Source organism: Trachurus trachurus (assembly GCF_905171665.1).
Source record: "Trachurus trachurus genome assembly, chromosome: 4".
Classification (NCBI taxonomy): domain Eukaryota; kingdom Metazoa; phylum Chordata; class Actinopteri; order Carangiformes; family Carangidae; genus Trachurus; species Trachurus trachurus.
In genome coordinates, this window is record NC_139898.1 from 24,980,706 (window position 1) to 25,005,159 (window position 24,454).

Consider the following 24,454-nt stretch of genomic DNA (forward strand, 5'->3'; position numbering starts at 1 on the left):
TTTCAGGGTTGGTGGTCATCTCACCCTGTCGTACGATCACCAGCTCCTGAGACCAAATATTTATGCCAAGATGCAAAGATGTCATTGTTTACTCATGTGGCCAGGCCTGACCTTTTCTTGATTCAGACTGAGATTTAAAGGGATAGTTCAACATTTGGGCAAATTGGCCCTTTGCCATAATCCCTATAGTCATAGCAGTAGGTTTGTTTCCTTTAATTGTCGGTGCAAGTTGTTTTTAGAACGGCGGAGCAGAGCCGCAAGCTGCTCAGAGCTATGCTACGGAGGCTAATGGGATTTCTTGGTTTCCCTCATCAAACTCATCAAATACACAATCCAACAACTCCACAACGCTCTGGTGGACAAGTTGTGACCTGCACATTCACCACGCTATGAGATAATAACGGAACGTTACGAGGCCGAGTTGTTTTCTAGGCAACACAACTAAACCAAAACATCTTTGGACAGCTGGTAAAACATTTAGTTTGATTGAGCACCTGTTTGGAGAAAGTGTAACCTTTTTTTTTTAAGTTAATCTAGATAAAAAGCCTCCCTTAGAATAATAATAATAGTTAAACTCACAGATTAATGCAACAGTGTATGTGCAAACTTATGTACATCTTTTCGCTTCCTCACAATCATTTAATATCTGTGCTCTCATGTTATTTGTTATCGTCTTTTCTTCCTCCTCACTTAAACAACTACTTGTATCCTCTGACAGTTTGTTGGGATGTTCCCAGACGATGGAATGTGCTCGGCCGTCCCACGAGGTGGTTGCTACCGTTGAGTGTTTTTTACTCCAGAGGTCCCCGGGCTCCATGGGACGACGAGGGAAACAAACAAAGGGGCAGAACTAGGCCGTGGTGTTCCCACCGAGTGACGTTATCCGACGTGGGCTGAGGTCACCAGAGGCCAGGGTTTTGGGGGGGGGTTCGTTGTTGGAGTTTCCAATAGCTACCCTAAGATTTTGTGGTGGAGTAAAGTCATAACATGGTTGGGGATGAAGCCATCTGTTTTGTGTTAGTGTGCATGTGTAATTTTCTCAGTAGGATTCCCAGAAAAGGCCCTTCTCCATTGGCTCATTGAGGCCATTGTGTGTTAACTGAGAAAAAATGCCAAACATAAACATATCTGTGGGCAGATAAGTGTCAGATGTTAATGCACAGAAAGATGCAGCCAGCTAAGAAAAAAGAGACCAGATGTAAAACTGATATTTTAACTCTACGTAGTTTATACAGCATCATTTCCAATTTGTTTGAAGACTGGATGGAGTATCGATTATATAATCCCTGGCCTGAGTCAAAGCTCCTGGATTCATTTTTATTCCACATCACATACAAATCTCTTACACGGTCGATTTCACCTTGAGGGCCTTTGATTGTCAGATCAAAGCTGACCTGTACACTGTGAAGAAGGATCGCTTGTCAAGCCTAATTAGACCTCTGCTGAGGACTGTGTGAGTGAGACTCATATTCTTGCACCTGTTAAAGGCTCATAAATCTGTCTTTAAATCATAGTCAGGTGCCCATGTGAGCATTGAGACAGTCTTTTGCATACTGTTTTCATTCCTTCCATTCATACTGGCCCCGAAGACCATTTTCAAACATGATTTATGTGCAACAATGCATCATGAAGTTCAGCTAAAGTAGATGAGAGTCTTCAGCAATGGGTGTGGCTCTCCTCCTCCGCCTCCTCCATCTCCTCCACCTGGCTGCTGCAACCACCAGCATCATCTCATCGGCCTCACAGTATTTCAACCCTGGGTTCACTCACTCGTCTATTCAGTCTACCTGTGAGGTGTGCAACTCTGCGTCTTTCTGAATATGTGTTTGCTTCCCTGTGATTTTCTTTGAACATCATTCCAACCTCACTCTCCCTATGCCTCAGGGTTACTCCTTGATCCTCATCTGTCTTCCCCACCCACTGCCTTCATTCATTCGGTCCAAAGCAGGCTGTTTACAATAAAAATCTTACCACGTACAGTAGCACCACTGTGCTTGTGTTCTGCTTTTGAGTCCTAAAACACTTAGCTGGTATTGAATAATCACCCAGGAATCCCCAACCTCACATTTTTTTTCTTTGCTGTATGGATCTCTGGAGAACCATAAACTGATGGAGCTTTCCAGTAATGCATGTAATGCATTACAGTAAAGGAAGGGAGCTCACCATAAAGAGATGGATCTCATGTACAGCTGACACAGCTCGCAGAAATGTTTCACACCCACTTCTATTCATGCACAAACACATTAGAAAGACAAATGGCTCTATGTGACCATGCATATAGATCCATATGCACTTAACTAGAACCACTCAGTCCTGTGTGTCGGTACTTTTATCAGTGAGCCAAACGAACTGTACAGAAGTCTGGTAATTGTCTGAAACTGCTGTACATATTCAGAGAGTGTATGCTATCGACCTTTGGGCTCAACTACTTTGGTTCTTCAAAGATCAAAGACATATTTCCTGAGGGGGGTGGGGGTTATAAACCAGCGGACAAGTGCAAAGAAGCCTAGGGTGTTGCCTTACCACATGCCTGTAGTGGACCCCAAACAATTAGGCCTTAATTGAGTGTCAGAGTGAAAGGGGGGCTTTCAGCGGAGTCCCTTTCACCCTGTTAGACAGAGACAAGCATGCTTTGTGACACACGTACCGACTGATCTGAAGGCATTTCATCAATGTGGCCCACTTTACAACAGACGAGGCCAGGAAAAAAGCCCGCCGTCGGTCGCCTTCAGAAGCTCATGTGCATCTCACGTTTTTTTTCTCTTCTCTCACAAACAAGTGGACAAATGGGTTTTACCATGCAAATGATTGGGCTAATGGTAGAGTATCCGTGTGTGCCCTATAAATATGTGGGCTAATGGTTGCAGTGTGCAAGAATCGACGAGGACGTCTTTCAACACATGCAGCATGGAAGTTTGTCACCATCGAGCTCCAGTGACCCAGTTGTTCTTGCTCCAATCAACAAGAATCAACAACAGAGGAAGGTACTATAATGTCATGGTTTGAATTGGTCTTTAACTTCACTCGGGTTAATTCTATTTGGGTTTATTTGGGTCTGCAGTGAGACAGTGTGATATCAGTGATCGGATGTCAGAAATAGAAGAGTTTAAGAGAGAGTTTCAACTGCTCATGCCTGTAGCAACATTTATACCCTGATGATCTTACTGTAGAAACCCATGTGATCTCACACATTTTAACCACAAATTCTGAGCTGAATAAATGTCTCTGTCAAACCTGGGTTTTAAAATGGATCAACTAAAGTTGGGACAAAAGAGAACGGTTAAAATCAGCACAGCAGAGGCAGAGATAGTCTTGAATTCAGTGTCTGCAACAGCATTTTCCACAAACTGTAGTATGCAGTGCAACTAAAAGCATCTTTCATGAGGTCTTTTTAGTGCCTGTCAAATTGTCAGATTTTTCATATTTCATGCAGGTTTTATGTTATTTATTTGATTACTTTGAGATCACCAGGATTATTTTCTCAGATGTTTGAGAGTTTTCTCCAGAGCAACAGAAGTCAGTAGGCTACCTATACAGATGTACAATTTTCATAAATATATTTTAGGTTGGTTGGTCTTGTGTGTATCCTCTAAGAAGGGGAAATAACGTGAGGAGGGTTCAGACTTACATTATATGTAGTATGATGCTGAAAGTGTTAATTTTGAATTTCTCAGACGGAGCTTTACTTCCCAAACAGACCAAAGACAAAGTAAATTCTTCATCTAACTCATCTTTTCTTCTGTCACACGAGTTATATGAAAAGCTCCAGACTATTTATCAGTTTATCCGTTAGTTGCATCACTATAAAAAAACATCTTGCTCTAAAATGAAATACTGCCAGGTGTCTGATGGAATAAATCATGTGACAGGCATCGAATAGCTCATATATTTACAGCCCTGTCTGAAAGCAATGGTGTGAGAGAGCAATATGCATGTCTTCCCAAATCCTCACAGAGGCCTCCAGCACAGGAAGGGCCCCAACAGAGGGGTGACCAGGGGTCAACACAGCTTCTGTCTATATATTTTTTCCTTTACTCCCTCGCTGTGTTTGCTCCACTCTCATGCACCTGTTACTTTTTACTTTCTACATCTGTTTTTTTGCCAGTGCCTTATCACTCTAACTTCTTTTCATCCACAGCTTGTAGTGTTTTTCTCACTTGTCTTTTTTTGTGTTTCCCTATCCTGACATCGATTTCCCTACAACAGAGCTGCATCTGAGCTAAGATTACAGATTACAGGGAGCGAGAGGCTTTGCATTCCCAGAGAACCCAGATCTGTGCAGCTAACTGTGGTGCCTGGCAACCAAACTGAAGTTTTTTTTTTTACCCCTTGTTTACTAAAAGAGGGAGTACAGCCAATACAGCATGCACATGCAGCTCTGAACCAGCTAAGACAGATTTCCCTCATTTCCTTTGTGGTTGCAGAGTTTTGTAGTGAACTTGCCACAATCTGACCTTTACCCCAGATGTTAAGGCCTTCAAAGCTAGCATGGATAAACATCAGTAGCTAAAGCCGTTCACGATTGCTGCACGAATTAAACCCAGGCGATCAATGAGGGATTTACAATGTCAAGCTCCTAAATCTTTCTCCTGACTCCCATTAACAGGGTTGATGGCAACAGCCAGAGCATGAACGGTGACGTCAGTGCACCGACACTCGCAGAGTTGTCTCCTGGGACAATTTGTCAGTTCACTGACAGTCAGGCTGATAAACTATTGTCTGAAATCCCCCCATCGAATGTAATAATAAAAAATACATGAACCATGATAATAGCAATTTGTTATAAACAAGTTAAACTCCTATTTCATGCAGCACCAGTGGACATGAAACAAATTTGTTTATTTTGTCCCATGGTGTGATTTCATTACATCTGGATTTTATATTTACACAATTTCTCTAATTCTGCCCATTATGTTTTAGGAGCGTGGAGCAAATTCAGGAAAATACTTGCAATTTCATTTTACATTTTATTCGGCTGTGGTGGGTGTTTTCTTACTGTGGTAGATAACCGCAGCTAACCACAGAAAAACACAGCACATCTACTTTTCCAGGAGAACATAACTCCTCCTGGGCCGAGCTACCAACCCTACTGTTAACTCGTCTTTAAGTACAAGAACTTAATGTAATTGCAGTTGCTATATTTAAGTTGGAAGCCTGAGTTTGAGAGGCTACATCTCAATTGAATCTCACTCAGTAAAAGCTAAGCAGGTAAAATCACCATGGCAACCACTGAGAACGGAGCATAAAGAACATCTGGGATGTTTGTTGTGTTATCACTTTAAAGTCCAACACACACACACACAAATGCACAGACAGGACAGCTCCTCCATGTCAGTGTTTGGAGAGAGAGGTGATCATGTGTCTGTCTGATTAGCTCTGTTGGTGCAATGTGTGACTCTGATGTTAAGGTCGTGGGTTTGATTCCCATGTTAACAGAGATCACACCCTGGCAGGGACCCCTGTGATACATTTCTGCGTGGAAATTACATGTCATCTTTCCATTTTCAGATTCAGGCTTTTTTTTCTCTGCAGTATACAGCATTTTTGCCCATGTTACATAAGCACAGATTTATTAGAACAGTCTGCACTGCACAGTGATAACTTTACAATAATAACTTAAATTTACTGCATGCTCTGCTGTTACGAGATGAATGGAAACCAGAGGATACCTGGAACGACAGGGAAAGTGCATCCAAGTTGTTTTTTTCCCTACATTTTCCACTTCCTACTTCTACAACACGGAGGTGATTCAATCACTTCCAGATGACAACAGCATGCAGCTCGGAGATAAATCAGTTAGGACACATAGGTTTGTTTTTGAAGAAAGCAGACACGTTTTTCCTGGGAGGTGAAAATGGCTTCTGTGGAAGTGTTTGTGCAACACGAGGCGGTACATCCTGAAAAAGGTGAAGGACGACAACCAGGGAAAAGAGAGGGGGTGGGGGGGGGAATTAAGAAAATTAAATCACATTTGTATATATAAATATTCATGCACATATGTCTGACATGCCATATGCCACTGGAGAATATACGCATGAATGAGGAATATAAGACCTTGAACTTGAGATTTTTCAGTCTAATTTTGTTTCATTAGCACAAGCATTAGATAATTTTCTCTCAAAATCACATCACACATTTGATCGTTTTCTGGGCTTTTTTTCTTTTTCATTTTAAACCGCTAAACTAAAAATCTCTTTGGGTCATGGTAAAGTTCATGGATTTGAACACAATCATTTTGTGTCAGTAACACTCAATGGCTCATCCGCTCTTCAAAAGGGAAATTTCAGTTATGCATAATCTTATTTTTCACCAGAATCGGTCTCGGACCACTAATGAACAAAATCTCAATCTTAAGAACAAGATTACTACATTTCACAGATGCTTAATTTGTGTATCCCGCCTCATTGGCAAAGTGTGGTGTAGCTTTCAAAGTCCTAATCAACACACCCAAAGACCCAATCTCCTTTTTGTTAGGTCATAAGTTGCAAGAACGACTAAGTTTGCTATTAATACTGTTATAAAACGGTCTGTCTTTCCAAGAAGGTCACTCACTTCCTCAGATGTTTAGACTGAACCCTGATGAGGTTAATTTGTCACAGCTGAAAGATCAGCAAAGCACCAAAAACTCTCACATGTGCAGTAGCCTGTTTCTCCTGCAGGCTTGTTTATCTCCTGGCCTCTTAAGCTGCTGGCTTTCAGATCAGGAGCAGGTACAGCGGTCTGCTGCTGGAGGGAGGAAGGGAGGGGGGGACTTCTGAGGTAAACAGGGTCACTTGACTGGACGAGGCATTTGATCTTTTTGATCATGAGTAGGATGCAATTTTGTCTCCATCTTAATCTGAAACACATGTGTCTGATGGCTTTCAGGCATCGGTCATTGAACTCACCTTACAGATGCTCCCTCACCACGGTTTAGAAGACAGTCAGACAGTCCTTAAACACAAGTTCTCTCGCTCACTGAGGAGCCTCGTTCTATTACCATATCTGAACCTGAGCATGGCGTCAGGCCCCAGTGCTTTCAAACCTCTCTTTGCCAAAGCTAGCGGCTCTCTGCACCATCAGGTCCTTCTATGGCGACGAGATTAAACAGAGAGGCCCTTTAAGGATAAAGACTTACTAACCGAGGTGTGCCAAGCTCCATCGGTGGTTCCTGTCCTTGTGGCTGTAATAAATAAATATGAATGACATGCAGCATTGACAGATCCATTATCAGTCCTGCAACGTTTACAAACAGTAAGATTGTTAAAAACAGTTTCTGTCCCATATCATTTCCTGATAGAAAATCCATACCGAACCTGCACACAGCCAATACTGCTAGTCCCTATAAAACTCCCAAAACTCTGGATCCTGCACTTTCCATAATGTAACATGAAAGCATCCTTGGCTGACCTTCCCTGCCTGGGACCCGTTCCTTATATACGGATAACCGAGTTATCCAGATTATAATGTTGACAAAGTGATATAAGTCTGGATTCTGATTCTTTGAAGCAGTTTCCTGTTCACCTGGGAGTTTGACACTGAGTCTGATCTTGAGTCTGTAGTATAGGGTGAAGCCACAACATGAACATCTTTCCAGATACAGATGGCTCACTTCCTTAAAGATATAATGAAATAATCTAGATAAAGTCATAATTTTTGGTGAGCAATCACTATGATTTAAACTATGACAACAACAACAAATGTTATCTTTTTTTTTTAAAGCTAATCAAAGATGATTTTCATATTCAAGACAATAAAACAAAGGGAAACATAACCGAATAAAATGTTGTTTGATTGTTTTTGTTTTTGTTTTTGTTTTGATTTAAGTCATTGTCAGGGCAGATATGACTATCACTGAAGGTCGTCGTCATCCTCAAAGACAAAGATAAATGGTGGAAACACTGCAGTACAATGTGCAACAATAAGACACCAATAACACACACACACACACACACACACACACACACACACACACACACACACACACACACACACACACCAGCACCATCTGTTGACTCTGTTGGGCTGCTGAGTGGGTTCCCAACACACCTACATTATGTAACTGCACATGTCACATGATAAGCATTCAACCAATCATATGAACATGGATCTTTCTTTCCTAGCTCTTAAGACTAAAAGCACTGTTATTCAAGAAAATAAACTCCAAGTAGGAATTAAAACCATGTCTCCTGTCTAAAGAATAAATGTTGGAGTTGGAGTTGGAGCTATAATGTGCAGTAGGTGGAATTATATCTGTTTTAGATTTGCATTTTTTGTTTGCTTGTTTTCACACTGACAAATGGGAAACAAATCTCTCTCCTGTACTTTAAATATATACATATTGAGGCAGACAAAATGTAAAGTTACACAGCAGAATATCTACTGTGAATGTAACATGAAATCTTTTACAGTATTACAGTGACATCTAGTGGACTCATTAGGATGCAGCAAATCAAATCACTGTTGAAGAGTCTGTACAGCTTGTTCCGGATGTCATGAGGAAATACATCCTTATTGTCTGGATGTTGGTTAGAAATTCACCAACAGTGGAGACTGTTTTTCCCCCCATATCTTTATGTGCCACAAAACAAAAAGTACATCACAGAGCATGAGTGTACCTCAAGCCTGCTGTCGTTATGATGTATCTGCTTCTTGCAGCCACAAGGTGACAGAATAGTAGTGTAGTTTAGGGAAAGTGATAAATGTAGCCTACAGCTGTTGAGTATGCATGATCTGGATAAAATATATTGTACATTACACAGGAAATAGGTCTGAATTAATTTTTCCACATAATGTCCCAAATTTATGTTTAAAAATCCAAATAAAATATGTCTGAAGAAGTGCACATGAACAGTTTCCATCTCTGACATCATGTGTTATACGTACTGTATATGCAAGAGGCTATAAGATGAACAACATGGTGGTTTTTAAAGGAAAAATATATAAGAATTTAAGAATCCTTTTAGGGTCAAGCCATGCTTATGATTTCAGACTTAATTAACGGCATTATTAGGCAGAAGCTCGACACATCACTGCTGTGAAGTTGCACATCTCATTCATGTGTCATTACTGTAGTGATGTCTCTGTGCCTGTAATGATCCCATCTTCTTGTTCGTTCAGTGATGTTGCTTAGCGGGGTGCCTGCTTTTACCTCACACTGGGCCAGTTCTGCTGGTTAGGGCTGTTGTCCTGTGGGATTGGAGCCCTCAGGGTCAACGGACGGTTATATTTGGCCAATCACCTCCCTGTCTTGAATGTTTATAAAGTTTTTAATTTCTTGCGAAAATCAAGCTTGCATTGCAGGCCAGGGTCTCCAGCTGCCTGCATGTATTTCTGGCAGCAATGGTGAGGCGATGGTGTTAATCTCTTAAATGTGTGATTTCCAAGATAGCTAATGTTAGCTCGGTCGCGAGTCAGATATAAGCATGAGCTTTTCTGTCACATCTGATATTTAAAATCTGGTCCCCCTGTTTTAGGTCTCCACACAGCTAGCTAACTGACAAACCATGTCATGTTTAAGTCCTTGATCAGTTATTCTGAGGGCATATTTAAGAGCAGGGGTAATTACTGTGTTGAACATGTACAGTATGTCTTGATATATCTCCTTTAAAATAAAGGTATTATATTGTGTGTTGATTGTTATGTTTAGCCATAATTGCCAAGCCTATAGCTGGTTACACATTGAACTAAGCCTAAGATTTCTACAAGAAAAGCACTGATAGAATAACTTCTGATTAGTTTTCAATTTTGAATTTGGTTATTTTGGGTTTATGTTAATTCTAATGTGAAATGTAGTAGTATTGATGGCATGTGAGTGCATCCTGTGTGCGGCAAAATGACACAAAATGCCTCCACAACACTAAATGTCAGCCTATAGGCCTGTATGTAGTTCTTCAGCTGAACAACTGCTACAGTATCTGCTCCAATAAGAAATAAATCTTAGTGTGCACGCCAAGCCTTTCTTACTCAAATATGTTCTGTATCACGGGTGTTAAAAGTTTTAACAAACGGTTCATAGCGATCAAAAGAAAGTGTATACTGCTCTTTAAAGGTGACTGATACCCATGTACCCATCATCCAGACACAATCACAATAAATACTTTTATTATCACCATGAAAAATAGACAAAATATCTGAATGTACATCAACCACTTTTCCATAGTTCTGTGAGTTTCAATGTCTTCTTCCTCTGATTTCAAATATACATTCGTCTTACACAAGACATCAGGGGGGTATTTCATCACTAACTCAGTTGTACAGGCCCATTCTTTCCAGGGTCCGAACAAACACACTGTTAATGGAGATGTATGAAGAATATACATTTATTATAATTTTTTAAAAAGAGCATTTTAAGAACTATTTTGCTTTTCCATAGAGCCACTGTAGAGCTACGTCATGCGTCTCCATCTTCCTTGCAATGCTCGCTCATTTCATACAGTTTTGATGTTTTTTTTAGGTGAGAAAGTCACTGTTAAGACCCCAAATGTATTGTCCGATTGTACAAAACTGACTCTAACCCTAACATTTTTTATCCAAGTTCATAATGACGCTTATCATAAAATTGTTTTTGGAGATGTGACACTGCCCTACCGAAGCTTCATGAAATACCCCCCTGGTCTTTGTATTAATGGCAAAACACAGATAAAAATAGATATCATATTACTCACATACTGTAACAAAGTCTCAAATACATTACAGCACAAAGTACAAAAAAACATTCTTTGACTTGGTAGGTGAGTTAGTCCATGCAGATGATGCTGTTACAAACTGTCAATGAATGCAGTAAATCCTGATCGCCTGCACTTACTCACTGACAACAGCTGTTTTCACCATCATCTGGTTTCGTTTAGTCACACCAGTAGCTCTGGAGTGACAGCCAACTTCTGCCTTCACATCACAGTCACATGTGCTTTGAGAAAAAAAGCCAGAAGTTTGCAGATTGCGGGCATTTTTCTCTTTCGCTTTCTGTGCATTTTTATGTATTCTCTTTGAACTTCTTTCATGTTTCGCTTCAAATGCAGCTGAAAGAATTCAGCAGAGAATGATGTGTTTTGCACATTAAGATGGGAGCTGATGAGTGGATGTAGGCACACATGGTTACATGTTTTCAGATGCATTTAATGTGTATCCTCTCTGATCCCATGAAATTTACCTCCACTGAAAATATGAGCTTATTTTTTCTCAGCAATCAATAACTAATAGTTCCTCTCCTTGCAGAGCAGCAGTGTGGCACAGTAGAATCTGAGCTTGAAAGAAAGTAATGAATGCCTGCGAATGAGCCCTGTGCTCTCCTGATTTCTTTTCAGTCAAAACATAATAGCAGCATTGATTAATATCAATTTGCAATCATATTTAAGTCGAGGTATTTTTTTTTTTTTTACAGTTTCCCAGCTCCACACCTCACTATGTCTGAAGGAACAGATGCAAATCTGCTTTGGTAAATGCTGAATCATGACGAAGTCCACAATGCGATGGATTTAACGAGTACATGTTCATGTACGTGTAGTCTTTGTGAGGGTCACAGCTGGGGTTTGCTGTCATGTAGTTGCCTAATGCACTGGGCAGTTCTGAACTGAGGCATGTACAGCGGGGAAAAGTCACCGTGGTTTGCCGAGTGATGCTCTGTGGGCTCGCTCAAGTCCTCGTGGCCGAGTAAATGGTGCGACTCCATGTGACAGTCTTCTCTGTTCAAAACTACATTATTAAGCAGCCCGATTTTTGTCTCCTCCTCTGTCTGCTCTTCCTCGCTCTCCTCATCCTCTGCTGGATGGTCCATTCCCAGATAAAACAAGTCCTTCTCTTCTCTCACCTCTCCTTCATCTTCTTGCTCCGAGGTTTCAGAAAGCTCTTCCACGGAGTTGTACGAGCAGGATCGCCGTGGGTCGTCCATCTCCCCGCCCCGGCAGCTGTCCAGCTCCCACAGACCGCCGGGGAACGATCCTGAAATATCAGAGTTGTTGGCAGAGAAGTTGCCTTCGTCACTGGAGCTGCTGCCACTGCCGTCCTTGTAGTGTTGGTGTTGGTGTTGGTTCTGCTTCGGCTCCGACAGCAACACGGTGGCATAGGTGACTGAAGACTGTGCAGAGCTGTCAGCGCTGCCCGGCGGCTGGTCTGCCCGGGGGTCGCCCGGCTGTAGCACATCCAACCCTTGGTATGAACTGGTTAAAGCATCAAGATTAAGAACAAAAGACGGAGCTTCAGCCATGAGCACTTCACTCTCTGCGAAGTGGGTTTGGTCGACTTCGGAGTCGAGCCCTGCGATGGCTAAGGCAGCGGCCGGGTCGGGGGTCAGGGACACAAGTGGGGTTTGGACCAGAGCTGTGGTCAGATCAGAGAGGTCAGTTCGATCCACAATGACGACCTTGGAGATATTCTCAGAGGGCAGCAGCGGCGGCCAGACAGGCAGGTCGTCTCTGGGTTGGAACAGGTGGTCATAGGTGTCGGCCTGGAAAGAGATATAGAAACAGATGTGAAGCGCTGATGTATAAATAAACATACATGAACACAAAAGGGACATGCATATTGTTATTCCCCGAGGGCTGCATTGTGAAATGACTTGTGTAACAGCCCACAGATGCAGACAGAAATAGTCCATCACTGTTATAGAGTGAATGTGCATAAAGAGAAAAATGTTTCCATTTCTATATTTATCAGAGTGATAAAAAGATAACTTGAATGGTTTTAGATTGTTGAATCATAATAAAAACAAGTTAATACAAACAGTTCAATATTTCAGGAAATGCATGGACTCTCCTTTTTGCTGGTAACAAGGGGAAATGGTTTGGAAAACAAAATCCACCTTGATGTATCTTTAAATCCAAACAGAAACCAAAGTAAAAAAAATAAATAAATAAAAAAGTTGTTGTGTTTTACTATGTGTTTGAGTTTTACACAGTGAGTGGTAATTAGTGACCTTTAGAGGTGCTGGAGGGTTAGAAGACTTTTTCTTTAAACCATCAAACAGAGCCATGGTAATTATTTCTCAAGCTTCATAGCATACAGACATGGGAGTGAGTATGAATCTTCTCATCTCTCTGCGAGAAAGTAAACCAGATTCATCTAATGTTCATGTCATTACTTTACTGTAGATCGAATGTTGTGCTCGTTCATCAATTCACATTCAGTAACAAATGCATATAAACAGTAAAAACTGACAAATAATTGTTGACTCAGAAACATCATTTAACTAACTTGAACTTTTTTTTCTTACCTTTTTGAAGTCTATTCCTTGAGCCCATGAGCACTTATTCGGGTTGGGCACATCCTTCCACACAAACCTTTTCATCCTGGGAATCAGAAGGGATATTTTTTACGTTTTATTACAGGCCTTGGGTTCTCCACCCATCATTGTGTCCTATATGAAAGAGTGGGTTGGTCTTCTCTCTCTTCTCGTAGAGAGCAACATTGCCTCTTGTTTATTTACAAAGCACTGATTGGGAAGCTCCCAACCTACTTAACATCTTTGTTACTCTTCAGTCTACCAAGACCCACCCGCTCAGCATCATTCATCAGACTACACATTCCACGTGTAAATACTGAGGAAGGAAAGAAAGCTTTTAGCTTCTTTGCTCCCTACAAGTGGAATAAATTACAGGACTCGCTCAAACTGAAACAGTTTATTCCAGTGGAGTCCTTCAGAAGTCTCTTAGACTTTGTTTTTTACACTGAGTGTACTTGCCTTCCATGAAGCTGTGACCCTAAATGTATATGCTGTTCTCCTTGTGTCTGCTCAATGTATTTCTGATTCTGACACTTGTGTGTGCGTTGCTTATAATCTGTGTTGTTGTTTTTTTTTTATCTCTGTAATCAGGGCGTCATTGAAAAAGAGAGCCTGCTCTCAAATGGCTCCCCTGAATAAATAAAGGTTTGAAATATTTAAGTTGTTTTAGATGTACCATCAGCTAACATCAAGAACAATTACACCCTTGTGACCTGTTAAATGTCGCACTCTAAATTAGACTCTACCCCAGAGATTAACATCATCCATCATTTCTCACAGGTGTCCGGCTGAAAAACACAAACTGAATAGTGAATACACACTAATGCTGTAGTAATGCTGCCAGATCTCTATGCCAAGAAACCCTCAACAGCACACATTTGATTAGCTTTTTACTGAATGGCTGCTCTTACTGGTTTTGGGAGAGGACCAGAGTGACAAGCAGTACGATGACAAGGAAGGCGATGATGATCATCAGCAACACGTAGGCTGCAGGATCTGCTCTGGCCGCTGTAACAGGTTGACATGGTAACGATGCAGTGAAACATGCTGATGCTTTATCAAAATAATATTGCTACAACAGTGAGAAGACTGATGTGAATAACAGGCATACCTATAGTGTGGACAGGCTCCCCTTCTCCATCAGCAAACACAGGGTACAAGTAGAAGACGAACTCCTCAGAGCCAAAGAAATCGCCTGAGGTGATTAATAAAAAAAGTCAGAGGCCAATCACAGGAAACAAAATAAGACGAGGAACAGCAGACAGAGAGGAAGACATGCTACTGTACCTCTTAGATAGACGGGGCGGTCGGTGTAGGGAAGTCTGGCCCACGTGTCTCCACTGTGGACTTGATCAGATTCCTGCTGCTTCTGTGGAGACCACTGGACCACCATGGACAGAGGAGGCACTGAGCAGTTGTCCATCAGACTCCACGACAGAGACACACAGGTGCTGTTGATGACCAGCACTCGAAACGAGCGCACACAGTGGCCTTTAGACAAGAAAGAACAGAAAGGAGCAGAGTCAGAGCAATAGTAGCTATATAGATGTAAGAGTTTATCCATGTGTGATATTAGATGCTTTAATTCAGGGCACAAGAACTTAAGATAAAAGCAATGTGAATAATTTGTTATGGCTTTTTTTATGCAAGCATCAGTTATTTGGCTGCTAATAAAAGTGGAAACATATTTTGTTAGAAACATTCTGTCAGAATATTAATGAGACAACATCTAACCAACAAATGAGAAAATACTGGCCATCTTCATGGAAAACCATTTGCATTCAGCCAGTCAGTTGTTTAGCCTTCTCTGAATTATGAGTAATGAGGACACAAACATATCTGTGTTATTAGGCTACACTGGGTACTGTCAATGAAAAAAGCACCTTGTTATATGTGTTGGTTGCTAATAGGATTTACTACAGTAATACTAATGGCTGCAGGGCCTGAATCAGGGCTTTTATATGGTCCCCAGGGACACACATTTTAAGTGTATTGCTTAAATGGTTGGCTGTTTGTTTCACCAGCTTTGACAAAAAGGTCTGTGTCATGTATTATAAGGCACAGCAGATGTGAAATGGTCATAGTGGCAAATTAAAAGACGAGAAAATGTGTTGGATAGGTAAAAACGTGTCCAATGCATTACAAGATCTTAGCGTAACAACCATAAAAACAAAAGCCAAAGCTGCATTTCTGAGAAAATAATACTAGGGTGAAAATGAAAAACAACAAAAAAAAAGTTGGTTCACTTTCTACTGCCAAGTTTCACATAGTTTCATAAAAAATAAATGTGGTTTACAGGAAACTATCAGCGTGTGCCACCTTGTTTTCTCTCTACTACACATGCACCTGTGTCAGTGAATGTAAACATAGACCACGAGTTTGTGTTCAGTGATGAGAGCCTGAATCAGCGGCCGTAGATTGTTAAATGTTACAACCTTTTGATCTGAGCAACAGTTTTTAAGGCTTTACAGGAAAACCAGAGCAAAGTCTAAATCACTGCTGCAGGATCCATCTGCTCTATTCTGGCTGCACTTCTTGTTCTCTGTGGCTAATCTCAATTTAGTGCAGGTTTTTTTCCAGAACCCGCTTGAAAAAAACAGATCTGGCTGGTTTTAAGAAAATTCCAAAAATGTTGTTAAATACTGAATAATACATGGCTAAAGCTTACAGTTAACGGTCAATATTGATTTATCTCTGTTCCCAAATTATTAGTCTATAATTAAGGTGCAATTAATAATATTTTCCACTTGGCAGCGTGCTTGCTTTTTGTGAAAGTGCAGGGTTTCTCTCTGTTTGAATGAGGTGTGTTGAGAAATGGTGCTATGCAAATGAAATTTAATTGAATTCAATGTGAAAACCATAAAAATGTCAATCACAATCCACCATTATATGAAATTTCCGGCAGCCAAAAACCCATTTACACATTTCAGTAAATGACTGGCATTGTGACGACTCAGTCATCTGGAATACGCACATTGAGTTTATGATTGAATTTGTCCTGTAGTATTAATGTAATAATAATAATGAGGGGGGGCAGCTGATCCTGAGGATTAGGCTCAGTTACATAGCGACAAGCACACAACCACCGACTCAGTCTGTCATGATTCACTTCCAAGCTCACTCACGTTTGTTGTGTCTCATCAGTGTCATGTTGATGTTGCTGGTGGAGCTGCCCACACTGTTGTAGGCCTCCACAGTCACAGTTTGGAGCTCCTGGTTCCACTCGAAGCTGTGGGAAGACACTGGCCCCATCAGCTTCGTGGTCACAGTGTCATTCGGGGTCTGGTGCTGGACTATAAATCCATCCACGCAGTAGGAGCGCCTGGATACAGGGAGACTCTGGAGAGCAAAAGCATGTTCTATGATTAGGCCTTAATCAAAATGCTGCTGTTATGCTATTTATAATTATATTACCATGGACAGATCCCATGAAAAGACCAAAACCAAGAATACATTTGTCCGTCTCAGAACATTTAATCCTCCTGTGCTTGTCTGCCGCTTCTAAACTAAAAAATAATAATAATAAAACTACACCTGGGGACTTTAATGTTACTCAAACATTTGCCGAGTGCGTTTTTTGTGAAGTAACTTGACTTGCAAATTAGGTGCAGTGGTATTTCCTGCAGCAGGATGGTGCACATCCGACTGACCCACAGTAAACTGTAGTGCCTGTTTTCATACTGCAGCAGTGAAGGGACATGTTGTGCAGGTAGTGACGACAACAGAGCTCTTTGAAACAGGGTATTTGTGTATTTTTTACAGGATCTGTTAATGATAAGAAAATCAGATGAGCAAATCTTCAAACAAGTGTGTTTTTTTTTTGTTTCCGTACCTCAAACAGCAGAGTGACATTAGTTTGGTTTCTGTATGAATCATCTTGAAGAATTCTCCAGAAATTGGGGCCACGCACAGGAACTGAGGAAGAAACCGACAACCACATCACATTGCAGCTCCTACCTCTCCGTCTCTATTAGTGAAGGAGTTAATGGTGCCATCTAACCATTAGAGCTAAACACTGAAGGTCAAATGTGATTTAAAAGGTTCACACCAGGCATCTGTCAAGGTTACTATTATCTTAAAAGGCTGTTGGTATTTAGTGTTTTTCTTTTTCTTTTTTATACCTCTGGTGTTTTGTGGCGTGGAGTAAACAGAGCTGCTCCACTCGCTCCAGTATCCGGTGTTGTTGATGTGCTTGCAGCGCACTTGCACCGCATACACCCAGCACATATCCGGCACATCCACCTCCGCCCAAGTAACCCGCACTGGACTCTGGACCTGAAGACATGACAACGACAAATCACAATTGATAAATAACTGATGTGTGGAGTGCAGTGCACATCTGCTGCATCTTTTACCGAAGAAAAGAGAAAATTGTTTCCTCATATTTCTTATTATTCTGAGTGAATAAAGGAGGACAGAGGGTACTATTGATAGTAAGTATCCAATTATGAAGACATAATATGTAATCAGCGGACAGGAAGATGGCCTCATGTCAAGTTGATCCCATGTCAAAGCATCTGTGTCGAATGAAATTATTCTTATAGGCCAACAGAGACTGTGGAATTCAAGGTTGATCTAAGTTTGCTCATCATGTTTTCTATTTAGCCAATGATTGCAAACAAATTGATATTTTTATTAATCAGCAAATCCTAGTGTCAACCTAAACTTTCAATCAGAGTCTGTGGTGGAACAACGAAGCTGACCTTCCACTGTGGCTGGCCTCTGAGCATGGACGGCGAGTGGTACCGGAGCTGATACTGCATCCCATAGATCGGCAGAGACGGACGCTTCCAGGTGACCCTCAGGACCCCACTGCTCAGGCTCACGGCCTCCACATTGGTGGGTGTGTGGGGTTTCACTGCAGAGAAGACGACAGAGTTTTAAGTTAAATTATTTATCACATACAGTGGTGGCCAAAATTATTAGAACAGTTGATTTTGTTAAATTGACCATCAATCTTCATTATGCTTTATTAACCATATAATAGAGGTAATTGGGTAATTTCCCTTACAAAAAGCAAGCTAGGCCTATTTCAATGTCAGTGTTACACAATCATGTTCCTTTTCAGAAGAAGCCAAATTATTTACTGAGTGAGTTGGAACATAAACTGGACAGATCTAGATTAAATTCAAAGGAAAAACTTTGGCTTGAGTAGCAGAAGGTATGATGGGAATATCAATCATGTTGAAGTGGAAATGGCGGACATACCAAATATTATGACTCACATCATCTGATTGTACTCAGAGCAACTATGTGTGTAATTAAAGAACATTATGAAATCATGTTTTGGAAGCAAAAGGTCAGGTATTTTCAGACCTGTCACCTGTCAACTCTCTTACAGTATATCTATATTTCAAAATCGCTCATATTTTGAAAAGACAGATTACAGTATAGAGTAATGAGATAAGTTATTGTTACCTACAAGTTTTGCTCATATTCACTTTTTGTGGAGGAACTTTTATCCAACTTTTATCAACGCCACTCAATACTTTAATCCCTAGGTTTGTAACTTCAATGGTAGAACCTGTCTTCCTCACCGTGGTCTGTGGCTGACAGGTAGACGGGTTTGCTCCTGATGGGGCCCATTGGGGAGGACATCTCCAGCCACAGCTTGTAGCAGTTCATCCTCAGAGGATGGATGGTGCAGGTTCTTGTCCTGGAGTTGACCTTCAGAAAAGGAGGCCCCTCCTCCCCCAATATCTCACCCGCTCTTTCCCTCTCCTCCATCTCGTAGCACGACATGTCCCCCCACCTGGCATTTAAAAAAAATCTAATGAATTCATCTCATTTTACAGTCTGATCATTTAACTCTGCCACCGGACTTTCAGTCACACTGAACCCTATGGGATCAGTTCTGTTTTATAGTTAAGAGAACTGGAGTAATGAATTCAGTTGTACACTGCAAAAACTCAAAATCTTTCCAGGAATATTTGTCTTATTTCTTGTCAAAATGTCTAATTTCTAGTCAAAACTAATCTCTTTCCGCTTAAAACAAGACTCATCACCTAAAAATGTACTTGTTTTGACATCATTTTCACTTGTTTCAAACAAATTTTCACTTGAAATAAGTAGAAAAGACTGCCAGTAAAAGGACGTTTTTTGTGCTTGTAACAAGGACGAAAAACCGGATTTTTCTACTTATTTCAAGTGAAAATAGTCTTGAAATAAGTTAAAAAAAAAAAAAAAAAAAAAAGTCTAAAAACAAGTTACTTTTTATGTGATGAGTCTTATTTTAGGTATACAGTAATGAGATTTGTTTTGACTAGAAATGACATTTTGACTAGAAATAAGACAAATATTCTTGGTAAGATATTGAGTTTTTGCAGAGTAGTGTTGCACGAGAGGCCTCTTCATGGAAAAAGCTATGAAAAGTATACATAAATCTGTCAGTCACTCATTGTTGTCTGCATTGTAGTGACTTTCTGCTGCTCTGAGATCCACTTCCCACTTACTTAGAAACGTTGTGGGTGTGCCTGCGGTTTCAACAAATGTGCCGTTGAGTAACTTCCATGTTTTCAGCACACTGAGTTCAGCGCGTTGTTTTGAACGGCTACAACTTTAACAATAACGACAGACGGCAAAGACACTTTTTTTGCACTTTTCTACTTTACCTGTACTGAAGCTCGGGTTCAATCCACTGTGTGCTCTCCCAGGTGCAGTCCATGGTATCAATGTCACCGTTGGTCTCACAGTTTATATCGATGGAAGCCCCTGAAACACACACACACACACACGCTTACAATTGGGGAAATAAAAAACTCACTTGACCCAAAGATAGCCTCAGCATTGGGATTTTTTTGGTACACATTGTTCCGTTGTCGCATGTCGCCACTCTCTTTCCTGTCTTTGTCCACCACAGCAAAAAAAAAAAAAACGACACAAGTGGAACGTGGGTTTTTCTAGAAACTTTAAAACATTAGAAGCAACTTTCAGGACAGAAACTCCTCATCCATCAACATAGCAATAGTTTTATCATTCATTATGACTTGCTGATGTTGCAACAAAACTCACCTTCCACATAGATCTGGCTGTAGGGGAGGGTCCAGTATTGAGTGCACTGCAGCAGGTCATACATCCGAGCATCGGAAGGACGCACTGTGATCTGGCTGACCTGGTTTAGGTAAAAGACAAATCACATCTACTATTTAAAACATGCTGTACTTTCCCCAAAAAAATACACGAGGGATGTTCATTCATCTTTTTTGGAAATGTTCCCAGAAACACACAAAATCCTGGAAGGGTTGGGGTTAGGTTCTTACCAACTGGTTGACTGGGCGGTACTGGCTGCTATCGAGCTGCTGCTCGAAGTTCAGCACCCAGAGGGCCGCGCTGGCGTTGATGCTGTGGTCGTTGAACACGCAGTACACGGTCACGTTCTCTCCCGGTCGTACGACCACTCTCTCAGGGATGTAGCTCACAGCTGTACATGCAACAAAGAATCATGATTTATTGTTTAAGTGAAAGTTTTTGTAACAACCAAAATTTGTCACAAGCTTTGCTGACACTTTGCATTATCATAGCCCTTGATAAGCTGAACAAACTCCAAAAGCAACAAAGGAGACTAAAACAAAGAGTCTAAAACACTTAAGCAATTCATTTTCATCAACAATTTTAATGTGGACTTTGGCAAAAAAAAAAAAAAAAAAAAACTTTCAAGGATTTTGAAGACGTAGATGTAGCACAAACATCTGTGTGGAGCCTGAATCATCACCCTGAGACGTAAACTGATAATGTTCTTGTCCATGTAAGTGCCCTTACAGTAAATTATGAATTAGATGTTTTCTTTAAAGCTGTTGAGAATTAAAAAAATGTTTTCTTTAAAGCTGTTGAGAATTTAAAAAATGTTACAAGTAATTATTTCACTTTCTGAAAACTTTAGTCACATAATCTTTGAACTCAGTGATTCATATGCATGCAAATTCACCCACATGTGGTTTCATAACGAGGTTAAATTTTCTTACGTGTCACAGGCACAATACGCACACACTTGCATTTGTAAAAGCAGGTGAACACACACACACATGGCCGAGTCAACACACCGCTGCCAGGATTGGTCATTCAGAGTAAGAACAATTCCCACTCTCATTTTTCAAGTCTCAGTTTCACCATTTTAAAAAACTGCTGTTATGAAATCTGCACATGTTCATCTCCATAAACAGATTCTGTATTTTCATGCTATTGTGTTGAGTGGTTTATCACTACAGTAACCACGAGAATCACCTCTAATTAAGAGTCCACTGGCGTTGGCCATACTAAGGTGAGTCCTTCATTGATGGCTCAGGCTAATGAGCTTGACTCGTTTTTAATAGTTTAGCAGGGACATAAATCTACCTGAGAGATAATTGAGGTCAGTTATTGAGTTTGCTTCAGGCAGCGATGAATCCTCTGGAACCTGCTGGACCTCTCAGCCATCATGGCTGGTTTAAAATATTAGCCTGCAAAGTTGACTGCAGAAATACATGATGATCTAATTTTAGGACCATCAAAAATACTAAATTATCACTTTCATTTATATGAAATAAATGTAGCTCTCAGGACAATGTAGAAGCATCTGTGTGAGACAGTTTTATCTGTGATTGTATTTTGTGGCTGCAGCTCACTCTTTCATCCCTTACCACAGCGTAGCTCCTGAGTATCTGGTGCTTTCCAGGTGAAAGCACTGTTCATAGTGTGAGGGGCAAAAACAGATCGGCCCAAATGTGAATGCCAGTTCTACTTTTCTCTATTGTAGACAAAAGCCGGATGTGAGCAGGTCTTAGGGGATTTTTGTTTCTGCAAAACCCTTGCAGCTTGTCCAAAGTGTACAAGTAAAACAAGATTTAAAAAAAATAAGAACTGATTCTGTGTTTTTTGTATGAGTATATTTATTAACAGTTCTTACTGTCAAGGTAGATGTGGTGACTTTCACTCCAGTCGCTCCACAGCGGCGGCTCAACTGGGCCAGAGCAGCGAACCTGGATGGTGTATTTCAGTCTGGGCTTCAGGTCCAGCGACAGTCTGGGCTGTGCAGGTGCAGAAACCACCTGGAAACAGAGGAGACACACACACACACAAGGCACACACAACTGACTTGAGTGATAGGGCGTGGCTTTCTGAGAAGGATGACTAAATCAAAATCAAACATCAAAACAACACTGGGGTTGCTGCTGGTGTCTCATCTGATGTGACTGTTACCAAAGCACCAGAAACACCTGCAGCCATAATTGGACAGTGTGTAGACAAGCCTGAAGACATGGCGCACTACATAAACAATGTCTTTGTGTGTGCATGTGCATGTGCATGTGGTGTGTTTACCAGGTCAGTATTTACCTGCCAGTCCGGATGAGTGGTGCCGGAGGAGTATCGGACCTCGTATCTCAGCGGGCCAGCATCAGTGAAGTCTGGTGGGTTGTCCCAGTGTAAAATCAGTTCCGCCTCAATGGTCTGACTGTGGGAGACGTTGACTGGAGGACCAGGTTTCACTATGGAGCAGAAACAAACCATCGCATTAAAATCTATACTGTGTGTTCTACAACAAAATCAATACACAACATCGGATTAATTATCTACAATCATAATGTTACTTTGATCCTCCTCTAATATTACTTTGCACCAACAAATGTCATTGTGTTATATCCTATCTCTGCAATATGTGTAAATAAAAATTAGAGGATTATATTTTCCCTGTGGTTCATTAGATTTGAATCCTCTCTGCAGTCTTAAGCTCTCCCACTAATTCCTACTGTATGTTAGCGCTCGGTGTTTATACCCACACTTGTAATTTACTCATCAAGGGAATATAACATGACAGCACTTTACATCTTAAGGTGGCATCTTGTGTATTTGTGCTCATCTTAATAAAGCAAAGATCAATATTCTGCAGGAATTATCAATATCTAATGGACATCTTGAGTGCAGAGTTGATGAAAAATATAGACGGCGTGTAATTCAATTACCTATCAACTTGGAAAAGTCACCTCACCTTTTGGTCTCAGCTTGTGCATTAAAATGTCAGGGAGTGAATTATGAATAAAAGCAGGCAGCTATTAATGATTTGTACTGTATATACACCCTATAGTGATCCTAAATTATCTTCTCAGATGGAGCCAGATTTATGTTCATTCTCTTATTTACTGCCCGGCTAACAAAGAGTTCAATCATGACATGTATGCCATGACAAATCTAGCCGGAGATAATTGAGTCTCGTAAAAACCACAGAGAAGCAGACTGGGTGAGGATAGATTACTCAACATTATGAGTAATTGCTCGACAATTTCCTACAGGCACTACTCCACCAACCATCAGGGGCAAGGAGACATTTTCCCTTCTGAAAGGCTCATGTACTGTATACACAGTCAAGGTGAAGCCTCGTTGATTACTTTCCAAATACAACAAATCACTCTTCACATCAGGAGCCATCCAGGTTCAGAGCACACAAGGGCAGTTCACTGTTTTTTATGTGTAGGTAACATAAAAAAAAGACGGGGAAAGAAGGCTCCATTCACACCCTTAGTCCCTGAGTCAGACCTTTTTTTTTTTTTATCTGAATAAACAGCGTTACGTTTGTTGTCTGTGCATGGATACAGTACAGACAGGCAAACTACTGAAATCAAACTCCAGGCTCCCAATTAACAGAGGCTATAGTCCTAGCTGGAGTGGTCTCTCTCCAGCCGTCCAATCAAAATGAAAGTATTACCAGAAGTGGTGCTTGTTGGTTAAATGGTTAGGGAGCACATCCCATGTTGGCATCCGCCTAAAAGGTGGATCGCTTGTTCGACTCCCGACCAAGCCGATCTTTAGCGCATGTCATTCCCCCAGTCTCTCTATCATTATCTTATTTATTATTATGTCTCCAATGTAACTGAATCCTCTCTGAACAGCCCAAACCGCTGTCAACCCGTCAATACTTTCATCAGAGAGTCACCACCACACACTTGGCCTTCGTGTAGTCGTTCATGCAGAAAAGTAAAGCGCCCCACACACATGAACAGGAAGAATCAGCAGTTTTGTATTTTGGTTTGGTTGGTTGATCTGTAAATGAGTCTGCACTTTTACAGTAAACTGTCTTGTGAATGTTCTGTACTGTACTTAGTTACATACTGCGGTGGTTCAACTTCTCTCAGTGTGAAGTAACTGGGAGTTAGTTTACACAGTTCTGTGTTTCAAAGTAGCTTCCACAGCACAGAAAACAGAAGCTGCAGATACGACATTCAGCTGCATAATCAATAATGTAAGTGAATGTTAGTTAGTTGCTGACACACTCTTACACACTATTGA

General features: G+C 40.9%; 1 protein-coding gene across 2 annotated transcripts in view; it reads right to left on the reverse strand.

Annotated features, from left to right (window-relative positions):
• Window positions 1–11,114: 11,114 nt before the first annotated feature.
• Window positions 11,115–24,454, reverse strand: part of lepr (leptin receptor) — a 40,408-nt gene continuing 27,068 nt past the window's right edge. For both annotated transcript variants that reach the window (XM_083970524.1, XM_083970525.1), the window contains exons 7-21: window positions 22,508–22,659; window positions 22,080–22,221; window positions 20,458–20,618; window positions 20,210–20,309; window positions 19,810–19,909; window positions 18,736–18,950; window positions 17,902–18,056; window positions 17,320–17,473; window positions 17,031–17,113; window positions 16,324–16,537; window positions 14,486–14,689; window positions 14,310–14,393; window positions 14,110–14,206; window positions 13,190–13,265; window positions 11,115–12,424 (exon numbers count right to left, since the gene is read on the reverse strand). In XM_083970524.1, coding sequence (XP_083826650.1) covers window positions 11,498–12,424; window positions 13,190–13,265; window positions 14,110–14,206; window positions 14,310–14,393; window positions 14,486–14,689; window positions 16,324–16,537; window positions 17,031–17,113; window positions 17,320–17,473; window positions 17,902–18,056; window positions 18,736–18,950; window positions 19,810–19,909; window positions 20,210–20,309; window positions 20,458–20,618; window positions 22,080–22,221; window positions 22,508–22,659 — 2,864 coding nt within the window. In that variant the 3' untranslated portion in view covers window positions 11,115–11,497. The remainder of the gene's footprint in view (window positions 12,425–13,189; window positions 13,266–14,109; window positions 14,207–14,309; window positions 14,394–14,485; window positions 14,690–16,323; window positions 16,538–17,030; window positions 17,114–17,319; window positions 17,474–17,901; window positions 18,057–18,735; window positions 18,951–19,809; window positions 19,910–20,209; window positions 20,310–20,457; window positions 20,619–22,079; window positions 22,222–22,507; window positions 22,660–24,454) is intronic.